We start from the raw sequence: 12,720 nt of genomic DNA, 5'->3' as shown, positions 1-12,720 counted from the left end.
ATGCTGCGGGCGCAACCCTAAAGAGCAAAAAAAGGGGGGGGGTATTTTTTCAGTGATTAGGAGAAATTCTAAGCTTGGGCCAAGCCTCTTTTTTGCATAGATGCCTGTACCTTCTAACTACTAGTTAGGAAAACCACAGGTCTTTTGGTTACCTGGGTTATGATGGCTGGGACTGGCCGGGTGGTGTTAGCTCCCAGTGCCTGAGGGATAGATGTTGTCTGAGAACCAGCTGACCTGTTTTTTCTCTTCTTCCTCTTCTCCACTTCCCGGAGAAACAGGACTGCAGGCACGGCGACCAACAAGCTGTGGTATGCCTGTCTGTCCTTGGTGACCCTCATCATGTACTCCATCGCCACGGGAGGCTTGATTTTGATGGCAGTGTTTTATACACAGAAAGATGGCTGCATGGAAAACAAAATTCTCCTGGGGGTAAACGGAGGCCTGTGTCTGCTTATTTCAGTGGTAGCCATCTCGCCCTGTGTCCAGGATCGTAAGCACGGTTTTTTCTATTTTTCCTTATTTATATTATAAATGTCTTTGAGCAATGCCGCCCCCCCTCCTTAAAAAAAAATTATGGTCATTCCTTAATTTACCATGGATGGGGTCAGCAGTGGGAAAGGTGGGACTCTCCTCTTCATTTGCTGTCCTGGACTGAATGGGATAGTTAAGCATGCTTTGTGGCAAAGACTTGAGTGTAATCAAGTCAATAAATAAGGAGATAGATGTTGCCATCATGAAATAATGTACTACCAGGAACCTTTAGTGGATATTTTCCCTATTATGTCTGTATAAAACTTGAATGAATGAGAAAGCTCTGGAAGGAGCTGTTTCTAGGCTCATCTTTCACCTAAGACCCCTGTGGACCACAACTCGAGGACAGCGTGGTCCCAGAGTCATGAAGCAGGAAATCCAATCTGGCTCAGCCAGCAGCTGGTTCCAGGAGCTAACCTTTCTCAGACCCAAGCCTTTACTCAGCAAAGCCAGCAGAAACCTATAAACTTCATCTTGCTCATGGTAGTTTCAAAGCCAAATGGAAGAACTGATGGGATTTGAAAGTGCTTTAGAAAATACTGGTGTAAATTATCTTTTATAAATGACTTCTAATATATTAAGGTAGTATGCTTTATTTGGTTATAGAAAGAAATGTCCCTGGTCTAATGTTTCTTTTTTTCTTTTTTTGGAGGGAAGTTTTTTTTTTTGTTTTGTTTTGTTTTTTGATGTTTCTTATATGTCTCTTTTGATAGGTGTTGAAAATGTACTTGACATTCAGGTTTCTGGATAGGAAATGTACAATATGGCTAATAAATTGATAGTCCCTTGCACTCTTTCTAACATCATTATTTAAATAGGCAGTTAGTATTTAACAATTTAAAAGTTTTCCTATAATAAAAATATCAAGTTCATTATTAAAATTGAGATTATGACTGTAATTAGTCAGTTAAGAATTTCCTAAAACACTGTTAATATTCAGATTAAAATATTCTTTGGGTTCAGTCCTGTCTTTGGAAATAGTTATAATATTTTGAAATATTTGGTTTAGTGCCATTAGTTGTTAACATGAGTCTTACTCCCATGTCAAAGAACAACATTGTGAAAGGGTCTATTTTTATAGCTTTATTAGCCATTTTAATTCTGGAAATAAATTTAACCAGAGGAAAGGCTGGGTAAAACTAAATCCTTTCATGTCAGCAGGTAGGTGAAAATTTCACCCAAAAAAGGATAAATCCTTTTTTTAAAAATCACATCTTGCTTTCTCTTAACTCTCCAACAGTTTAATTTAAATACTGTAACATTGAAGCCCTTGTCCCCCAGTGAATGCCAAGCCCCAGAGCTTTCTTCTTTGGCTCTGGTGTTCCCGTGTTCCCAAAAGTTTTTTTTGTCCACTGCAGGGTAGGAGATTTTTCCCATTGTCATAAACTGTGAGTGTCTGATGGCCTTGTTGAATCTGCAATCCAAGCCTTCCCAATACAATCCATCATTTACCCCACTACACTGTGTAATCTCACCTTAACGATAATGCCTTTTCTTTGGAGATCTCCGTGATTTAAGGAGATTTACTGCTGTGATTTAAGGAGATTTACTGCTGTGGAAGCCTCAGGAGACAGGCAGTGTGTTTCAGCACAGCTATCGTTATCACACCAAAGTGCTGGGAGCAAACTTGGCAGAAGTTGGCTTTTCTAGCAGAGCAGTTAGGCTCAGTGAGTCCTTCCCGCTCCAGTCTCATTAGTGTCGTCTGAGAAACATGTTATATACCTTTTCTTTTCTTTCCTTTAAAGGTAGGGCTCCATGTTTTCAGGGCTATCATTTGGGGGAGACCTCTTTTTCAGGCACATAGGCCTTCTCATCATGGAAATGTAAGACACCGCCTTCAGATCTGCCTCTTGCCATTTTCCAGGTCAGCCACACTCCGGGTTACTGCAGTCGGGGCTTATCAGCTGCTACGTCACGTATCTCACGTTTTCCGCTCTGTCCAGCAAACCTGTAGAAGTAGGTAAGCCGGCCTCGTTAGGGAGCTTTTGCTTCCATTTGTGGAGTGAGGACTTTGTCTCGATGAGCTATGGTTTAACTGTTAGAGAGACAATAAATCAACATAGAGAGATGATCCAGGCTTCTTCATTAAATAAAGTTCTTCCTGCGGTATCTGGACACGAAACTCCCTTCTCTTGTCTCCCTGCTCTTCAGGGGAGACACGAACCAAAGAGGGCTCTTAAATTTGCTGGTAGACCTAACCTGCATTTTCCTGCTCAGAAATATTCAAGAAATACTCAAAAACAGTCAAGAAATATTTTTCTATTAGTAGTAGGAGGAGGAGTATTAAATGGTTATTAATCACTTTAGTTCAGGTGGACATTTCTCTAACTATAACATAAAGTGGAAAGAGCTTGGAATGGGAAGCAGGAGACAGAATTTGAGCCCAACCCAACCCTTTCCTGGCTGTGTGGCCTTGAATCAGTCTTCTTAAATAGTATTTATTTATAGAGACGACAGGACATGCTTGAGCTTTGGAATTGGACTCCTGGACTTATTTATATGACCTGGTTCTTCCACTTAAGTAACCTGTGTTAAGTTACTTACTTTTTAATGCCTAGTCCCCTCACCTTTAAAATAAGAATTTTAGTTAGCAGGAAAATTTATTTAGCAAGAAAATAAAATTCCTCTTTTATAGGTGGTTTTTAAGAATTCAGTGAGTGTGTGTGTGTATGTATATATAAGTACAGTTCCTGACATGAAATAGGTACTGTATAAGAGGTAGCTATTATTCTCGTAGTTACAATGAATATTTGAGAACTAGAAAAGCGTTATTATATTACACGTTATTATACAAGTGCTTGAGCTTTCCCAGCAAAAAATCCAATTTTCTTTCTTTTTTATTTTTTTGCTTTTTAGGGTTGTACCTGCGGCACATGGAAGTTCCTAGGTTAGGGGTCAAATCGGAGCCACAGCTGCCAGCCACAGCTGCAGCAACACGAGATCTGAGCTGTGTTTACCACCTACACCACAGCTCATGGCAACACCGGATCCTTAACCCACTGAGCGAGGCCAGGGATTGAACCTGAATCCTCATGGATAGTAGTCAGACTCGTTTCTGCTGCACCCCGACGGGAACTCCCAGGACTTATTTTGACTTCCAAAGTCATTGTGTTTCATCATCTTTATCACTTTTGTGATGAATAAGTGTGTATGTAAATACATATATACTAAATGTATGTATGTTTGCATATATTTGATCTAATATAAGTCACGGTAAATACATGCACTCTTTTTTCTCTAGAATAGAAAATTGAAGTTGTTTTCTTTTTTTAAGTTTAGAAAGCAAACGCAAAGATAATTTGAGGGGGTTCTTGCTGTGGTGCAGTGGGTTAAGAATCTGATGTTGTTTCCGAGGCCATGCAAGTTCAATCCCCAGCCCAGTGCAGGGGGTTAAGGGTCCTGCATTGCTGCAGCTGTGTTAGGTTGCAGCTGCAGCTTAGATTTGATGCCTGGCCTGGGAACTTCCACATGCCGTGGATGTGGCCAAAAAAGAAAAAAAAAAATGGAAATTTTAGCATATACATGTACTATATGTGGTTCTTGCCTGTATAGCTATTTATAGTGCAGTGTGAAAATAATTGTAGGTCTTACATTAAATATAGTCTATCCTGGATATAATTTTTTTTAAAAAAGCTAAATCTTTTTAAAGATTGTCTTTATTTAAATCTAGTCTAATTTAAGACTTTCTTTTATGAGTGTTTTGACTATGTATTAATCTCTGGTTTTAACTTAATGAGGTTTTTGGTTATGACATTTTTCTTCTTAAGGGTAAGTATCACTTAAATACAGAAACAAACTTTTATTTTTGATTTCGGGTGGTACTGCTTAAACAGCAAAGTTCATATTTTGGTCAGTTTGGTAAAGACAGTTTTCATTGGCCTAAGAATAAAGATTCCTCAAACCACAGCACACACAGTTAAGTTTACAGTTTCAAGTGTGAGTACCAGTAATAATTTTAGTTCAACTCCAAACTCGTTAGAATGTCATGTTTGTAAAAAGGTTTTGAGCCTGTTATTATGTGTTTTTGTTCCATACTTTGGGGCAGAGTTGGCAAACAGACCCAGCTTGGGTGTTCAAAATTGAAGACTCTGTGTTACCTTAAAAGTAAACACCTACTGATGGTAACATGATAGAAATCTTTGTTACGTAGCCTCTCACAGTTTTTTGAAACTCTAGACCACTCGAGGAGGTTCCCAGGTTACAGCCTGAAACACGTTGTGACTGTCCTGTTACCAACAGTAAATGACTTCTCGTCTGGGTGAAGGCTGTTGGCCAGAGGGCAGTTACTGCCGGTTCCTGATTGGTTGTTGAATAGTCTTGGCACTCCTCCAGAGGACAGACACGGAGCACGCTCAGTTATCCGCACGTTATCTGCTGCCCAAAAAACCGAAAAATGGACCCAAGTTTACTTTTCTGTGTGTGCGTGTGTCTTTTTGCCATTTCTAGGGCCACACCCGCAGCATATGGAGGTTCCCAGGCTAGGGGTCGAATCAGAGCTGTAGCCGCTGGCCTACGCCAGAGCCACAGCAATGTGGGATCCGAGCTGCGTCTTTGACCTACACCACAGCTCATGACAACGCCGGATCATTAACCCCCTGAGCAAGGCCAGGGATCGAACCCGCCACTTCATGGTTCCTAGTCGGATTCGTTAACCACTGAGCCATGACGGGAACTCCCCAAGTTTACTTTTTACTGTTGTTTCAATAGTGCTGAAAAAGAGCAAACCTCTTAGCAGGTCCTAGAAGTGAAGAACCCATTATCACTGAGCTGAAACCCAAGCGTCTGATTCTGAGAGCCTGCCTCGGTGGGAGAGTGTGCTTTGCAGGAGCAGCAGTGTAGTCTCAGTCGAGGTGGGCGAGAGTGTAGAATTAATTCCCAATGATGCAGCTTCACGGTTTGGCACTGCCTGAATCTTCCCAAAGAGACTGCTTCCGTGAGTTATAGCGGCCGTTTCTAATTTGGCTCTGATTCCTCTCTCTTTTCTTCACCAGTTCTCGATGAACATGGGAAGAACGTCACCATCTGTGTGCCTGACTTTGGTCAGGACCTGTACAGAGACAAAAACTTGGTTGCTGGACTGGGTACCAGTCTCCTGTGTGCCTGCATCTTATATTCATGGTAAGTTTCCGGAGTTACTTGAGGCCATCTCTGCAGACTTTAAAAGTACAAGAGGAGAACGTAGGTACATTTTCATAGCGTGTGGCAGCCAAACAATACCATCTGTGGAAGAGCGAAGGCATAGCCTGAAGTGAAAAGGTGGTATTATAGCATGAAATCTAGGTGTTTGGGCTTCATTTGTCTTACTTGTATTTCTGGGGGGTAAGTAAAATAAATATATGATAATGTTGCAACCCTCAAAAAGATAGTTGAATATTACTTGCTAAAGCATTTTTGGAGGGCAAGGGAGCACAAAGTGAGGAAGAGATGGTATGTGCCAGAATGTTTTGGCAACCTTCTCCTCCAAGAGAAAATACCGTTTGTTCTCTTGTTTATGGAAAGAGTACAAAGTACTATATACACAGTCGTGTTGTGCTTGGTCAGGAGGGACAGGAAACAACCCTTTTCTTTCATGCTAAAACCCCCTTTTTATGTTAAGGAGGTGAGGTCCCTCCTCCAAAAGTAGGTAAGGTACACAAGCGGCCTGTGTTTCAGTTGCTTAGGGTGGGATTTATTCCACCTTTAAAATGTGTAAAAAATACAAGAAGGAGAAAAGTAACGGATAGAAATGGCAACTTTCTCACTAAAGGTACATATTTCCCTGATGATCAAGCTTCTCTTTGACAGCAGAGAAGCTAAACCTAAACGTGAAAGGGTTACCATCAAAGAGAAGCTTGATCATCAATGAAATATGTACCTTTCACAGAGTTCCCATCGTGGCACAGTGGAAACAAATCCGACTAGGAACCATGAGGTTGTGGATTCCATCCCTGGCCTCGCTCAGTGGGTTAAGGATCCTGTGAGGTGAGCTGGATTACTGGATTTCTGTGAGCTGTGGCATAGGTCACAGATGAAGCTCAGATCCCGAGTTGCTGTGGCTGTGGTGTAGGCTGGCCGCTACAGTTCCAATTTGACCCCTTTCCTGGAACCTCCATACCCCAAAGATGTGGCCCTAAAAAGACCAAAAAAAAAAAAGATAATTGACAGAATAAAATTATAAGTTTTCGTGAGTCGCTGAATGCCTAATCCCACATGAAAAAAAATTGTCCCTTAGATAAAATAGGATTTAGATTTGCTGTAAGCCCATCAATGGAAAATACTATTAATACTATTAAAATACTATTTAATGTGCTGATAGAACTGCCACTAATGGTATTAGTTTGTGGTATGGAATTTTCACGTTTCAGATTTTCACTGATAAAGAGAAAATGATAAATACAACATTTCAGAATTTAGAGGCACCTTGGTAGAGGTCGGTAAAGTTTAGTCTAATAGTCCCAAGAGATAACTTTCAAAGCTGACAGCTGCTACTTAAAATCTGTCTAAATGCCAGTGGCAAACATTAATGAATGCTTTGTGATTAAGCTGCAAAACCATAGCGTCCAAAGGGGCGAGAAAATAGAAAACAGCTGCCACACCGGGTGGAAATGAGGAGTAACCAGGCAGCTCTAGGGTGTTGGTGTAATACACGGCACGAACCACTACCTCGTGATGGCGGTTGAGTCCTCTCAGGGCTCGGTGAAGTGCTGCTCTGGGGTGGGGGTGGAGGGCTGGAGGGATGTCTGGGTGGCTGATGTTTGCTCTGATGACCCACCACAGCTGCAGGAGGAGTTGGATTTGAGAACTTGACAACCAGGTGTCTTGGAGCTCATGGGAAGGTGTGTTCAGGCCTAGGAGGGCCTTGAAAAGGGAAGTGCTGCCAGGTGTGGGAGGCAGCCCATTAGGGGGGTTTCAAATCTTGACGTCCTAGACTGAGGATTCAAAGGCTGGAAGATGTTGCCCAAGGAGGCTGCATTGCCTGAGTGAAAACTGTCATTTGAAGGTGATTGCAGGAATATCTAGAATTCTTGATAGAAACTATAGGAAGCCAGAAGACTGGGTGATGTGTGCATTGAAGAGAAGAAATCACCCATTTTCAATGAAAGTCCAAGATTGTCTGGGATTGGGAGTTTCTTTGGTAAGGTTTAGAGGTTCATTGTGCTGTGCTGTGTTCTCACTCATCTGGAGTCTTCTCACCCCCAACACACACACACACACACACACTCACTCTCACCTTTTGTGTGTGTATGTGTGTGTCTTTTGTCTTTTTAGGGCCTCACCTGAAGCATATGGAGGTTCCCAGGCTAGGGGGTCTAATCGGAGCTATAGCTGTGGGCCTACGCCACAGCTCACAGCAATGCCAGGTCCTTAACCCACTGAGTTAGGCCAGGGATTGAACCCACAACCTCATGGTTCCTAGTCGGATTCATTTCTGCTGCACCATGATGGGAACTCCCTCTCTATCGTTGTTTTAGGAGGCTCTCATGACGACCTCCATTCGCAGTTGCTGGCTCCTGGTCCCAAGTCCTACATCTGGAGCACTCACTATGAGTATTACTCTTGGCTGTCTTAGCTTGGAAGTACGGCTCAGCCAAAACCCTGTTCCTGGCTTTCCAACTGAGAACTCCCTTTCTCCTGAAGCCCCTTCTCCTGTACCCAGGCATTATTGCTGTGAAGAGAGGTCACAGCCTGGATCCTGTCAGGAGTTCCCTGATGGCTCTTTCAATAGGCTCCTGCCCCCACACCCCCTCAGGCCTGGTCCTTGCTGTGATAGGCCCTGACTTCCCCCCAGCTATTCCTTAAGACTCTTCTTGGCCTCTGGATTTATTGATTTATTTATTTTTCCTTTTTAGGGCCTCACCCACAGCATATGGAGGTTCCCAGGCTAGGGGTTGAATCAGAGCTGTAGCCACTGGCCTACGCCACAGCCACAATCACGCCAGATCCAAGCTGTGTCTGTGACCTACACCACGGCTCACGGCAATGCCAGATCCTTAACCCACTGAGCCAGGCCAGGGATCGAACCCGCAACCTCATGGTTCCTAGTTGAATTCGTTTCCACTGCGCCACGACAGGAACTCCTTGGTCTCTAGATTTTGATTATTGGCTATTCTCTTGGTTTCAAGTTCACAAACTGTCAGACTAGACAGGCTTATTGGAGTTCATCAGGTTCTATTCCCTTGTAAAAGGAAACTGAGGCATGGAGTCAGCTCCTCTGGTTCTCCTTCAGTTCAGAAAGGCTTTCCTTGGTCTCCCTTGCTGGTGTGTTGGGAGAGATAGGTGCACAGTCATTGATTTTCCCTTGGCCTGGCATGGAGTGTGGCCCTTCCCTGAGGTAGAACCATCAGCTGCATGGCTTGCATAATTGCATTATTAGGAGACATTTGTGCTGTAAAATGTTCCCTGGCTATTTCAGTTTTAGTTGTGCTTAAGAGAAAAAAAAAAAAGTTATTTCTGTTTTCAGCTGTCTAGGAATTTGAATAGCAAATTGGAAAAACTAAGAATCTTTATTAAAGGTTAGACAACTTGCCCGTCTGAAATGGGACATTGACACAATAGGTGGGAGGAGGTCCAGGCAGGTAAGATGCCACTGGAGAGGTTGGTTCGACCTGAGACAAGTTGGCAAATCAGGGAGTCTCTCTTCCTCTGGTGCATTTTGGACCTACCGCTTTTATTTAAGAAGGAGGGAAGTATCTTTATTTTGGGGCATCCTGTTGCTCCCTAGCCTGCCAGCTAGAAATCTTCGTGTTTCTGCCTCAGAGGGTATGTTGAGGGCCCATTCCCACCAAGTCTGGTCTCCTTTGGGAGCTGCGCGTCACCCGTGACCTGGTACCCTGACAACATAATTGAACTTGATTACACCAAGGCTGAGAACAGTCATGGGATCTCTCAAGGGCCCTGTAAGTTTTTCAGGGGCTTCTGAATCTCTGGTCTCCAGTAGGAGCATCTAGACATGTTCTCTCGAGATTTTCTGTGATCTTGTGGAGTTTGGCCAGTTCCAGAAGCAACTGAAGCAGACTTGGTGAGGCACTTGTATTGTTCTTCCAAAGTGGAAGAGATTGTTGGGAGCGGTTGGAGGTAGCAGCTTTTTTTTTTTTTGGTTGCAAGGTGCTGCTAGTTTTTTGTGAGTGAGAGCTTGAGATGGTCATTAGACATTCTCTCTTTACTGAAGTCTTGTTCCAACCAAAAGCTCTCTGGCTCCTCCCTCCCCCACAGGAAGTACTGGGTTAAAGTCACTCCCGCCTTAGCCCTGGGAGGGAAGAGATTATGGGTAAGTGGGAATCGTCTTATGCTGACCTGACAGGTGCTAGTAATAACAAGAGTGCAGACAGTAAGAATTTCCTAAGCTTTTAAAGAGTTTGTAAAAACATTTTCTTGATAATTCCAAGAGTGTTTTGTGGGTAAAGACTGTGACTAAATAAAGACCCTATTTTATGGGAACATCTACTTATAGAAGTCACATGTCACTAATGATGAACTGATTATGGGTATTTTTAGAAATGAGAACAAAAGCTTCCCCATTTTGTGCTCTCTGATGATGGGAGTGAAGTGGCAGAGGTGCTCGGATCAAGAGCTTTGCTTTTCTGAAACCATTTTATCCCCAAGAACTTATGAAATAGAATATTTATTCAAATCCTTTTAAAAATAAACATCATCTTTCAGATGAAAATTCTGGGCATTGATGTCTTCGTAAAGTTGTTACATTTTCTTCTCTGGAAACACTGCAATAAATCCTAATTCATATGCACAAAACTGTAGCTTGGCCTCGAAAGCAGGAGCAAGGTGTGTGTTCGTCTCGAGTGCACAGCCTTTGGGAAATGTTTCTGTCCTTCCTCAGACCAGGCTCAAAGCCAGGACGTGGGAGTGGAGTGGGCATCCATTAACAGCTGTCTGTTCCACGCAGAAATGAAAGTGATGGTATTGGGCTTGAGTGGACCACAAAAGAGGCAATGCTCTTGGATCCCCGAGGACCTTTTTATGGGGAAGGCTTTTTATTGTTCATTTGCATCTCATTGATCTCTCCTCTCCTTACCAAAGAGGATGAGACTGAGGAGAGAAGGCGGTGTTGCCTCTTGTGGTTCATTTGGTGGAAATGAGCCTGCTAAATTCCTGCCTCTCTGCTAGCCGCCCTCACCCACCTCCAGACGAGTGCCTGAGCTGCAGGAGGGCAGGGTTGTTGTATTTCACGGAGTCCCCAGTGCTTAGAACAGGGCCTGGCACATGGCACACCTTCAGTAAATATTTGCTAAATGAATCTTTATAGATTAACTGTGTATATTGTATATTTTGATTTTTGCTTCAAATAGTCCTTTCTTCTCCCTCAGGAAAAATAAATACTTTTTTTACCCCTGTAAGCTAGGTATGAGGAAAGTAGCAGGAAGAAAATTTTTTTTTTTTTTTTTTGGTCTTTTTAGGGCTGAACCCGAGGCATATGGAGGTTCCCAGGCTAGAGGTCCAATCGGAGCTGTAGCCGCTGGCCTACACCACATCGACAGCAATGGAGGATTAGAGCCGCATGTGTGACCCACACCACAGCTCATGGCAATGCTGGATCCTTAACCCGCTGAGCGAGGCCAGGGATCGAACCCCTGTCCTCATGGATGCTAGTCGGGCTTGTTAACCACTGAGCCATGACAGGAACGCCAAGGAAGAAATTTTTTTTTTTTTTTTTTTTTTTGTCTTTTTGCTATTTCTTTGGGCCGCTCCTGCAGCATATGGAGGTTCCCAGGCTAGGGGTCGAATCGGAGCTGTAGCCACTGGCCTACGCCAGAGCCACAGCAACGCGGGATCCGAGCCGCGTCTGCAACCTACACCACAGCTCACGGCAACGCCGGATCGTTAACCCACTGAGCAAGGGCAGGGACCGAACCCGCAACCTCATGGTTCCTAGTCAGATTCGTTAACCTCTGCGCCACGACGGGAACTCCCCAAGGAAGAAATTTTTAAAATCATACTAATAACTACTCTGTGCTGAATTTCCAAACAAAAAACCTTGTTCTGCCAAAGACGGATTATCACAGAAAATTTGACATGCTTTGCTTTTCATGCCCTCACGTCTTATCGCCATTTCTGGCTTCTTTCATTATTTTTGGTCCCTTCTAAGTGCAGCTGGTCAAAGTGGGAGGAAAGATAAAAGTGAAATCTGAAATTTATTTTGGCACTGGAGGGAGGGAGGAGAGGCAAAAACCAGTAGTGAAAACCAAAATAATAGGACCAAAAACCATCTTTTTTTTTTTTTTTTTTTTTTTTTTTTTTTTTTTGCCTATAAACTTCTCTTTGCATAAAACAATCTGATGAAACCCATATAAAAAGACATTGGCTGTTGAATCGGTCAGCCAGCTTTGGAATAAAGTGAGATATTAAAATATATTAAAAAAAATTTTTTTTGTCTTTCTGCCATTTCTTGGGATCTGTATTTTTTTTTTTTTTTTTTTTTTTGCCATTTCTTGGGCCGCTCCCACGGCATATGGAGGTTCCCAGGCTAGGGGTCGAATGGGAGCTGTAGACGCCAGCCTACGCCACAGCAACTCGGGATCCAAGCCGAGTCTGCAACCTACACCGCAGCTCACAGCAATGCTGGATCCTTAACTGAGCAAGGCCAGGGATCGAACCTGCAACCTCATGGTTCCTAGTTGGATTCGTTAACCGCTGCTCCACGTACAACAGGAACTCCTAAAATAGACTGTTTTGATTTAAGCAGAACTGTAGGTTAGAGTGTATTGTTGGAGCCTCGGCCAGGCAGCTCTGCCTTCCTTGGATGTGATATGATATGTTATGTGCTCCACTGACCTTTTTGTTTGTCTCTTAGTTTGACATCGACGACAAGATCGAGTTCCGATGCTCTGCAAGGGCGATACGGCGCTCCTGAACTGGAAGTAAGTTCATGTCCTTTTCTGGTCCTGCTCCATCTCAGAAGACCTGTTTTTCAGGAAAGCTTTGTATATGTTTATTTTATTTGCAACTTTATTGGTCTGCATTCCGTGATCCCATTTTGCTCCTTGAGAAGGAACACAGTTTTTTTACAGAAAAAGAAATGTGCTGAATATACTGTGGGATTAAAATAAATCCTTGAGGAGTTCCCTGGTGGCTCAGTGGGTTAAGGATCTGGGAACTGTCACTGCTGTGGCTCAGGTCACTGCTGTGGCACAGGTTTGATCTTTGGCCCTGGAATTTCCATCTGGGGGGCCAAAAAAGGGAAAGTAAACCTTCAAT

At 43.2% G+C, this 12,720-nt stretch overlaps 1 protein-coding gene across 2 annotated transcripts in view; it reads left to right on the top strand.

Annotated features, from left to right (window-relative positions):
- SERINC5 (serine incorporator 5) overlaps positions 1–12,720 on the top strand; it is a 149,075-nt gene that overhangs the window by 123,131 nt on the left and 13,224 nt on the right. For both annotated transcript variants that reach the window (XM_013994946.2, XM_021084491.1), the window contains exons 6-9: positions 279–490; positions 2,396–2,491; positions 5,523–5,649; positions 12,317–12,383. In XM_013994946.2, the coding sequence (XP_013850400.1) occupies positions 279–490; positions 2,396–2,491; positions 5,523–5,649; positions 12,317–12,383 (502 nt within the window). The remainder of the gene's footprint in view (positions 1–278; positions 491–2,395; positions 2,492–5,522; positions 5,650–12,316; positions 12,384–12,720) is intronic.

Source organism: Sus scrofa, chromosome 2 (assembly GCF_000003025.6).
Source record: "Sus scrofa isolate TJ Tabasco breed Duroc chromosome 2, Sscrofa11.1, whole genome shotgun sequence".
NCBI classification, from domain to species: Eukaryota; Metazoa; Chordata; class Mammalia; order Artiodactyla; family Suidae; genus Sus; species Sus scrofa.
The sequence above is the reverse complement of the archived record's forward strand: the minus strand, read 5'-3'. Positions and strand labels throughout refer to the sequence as shown.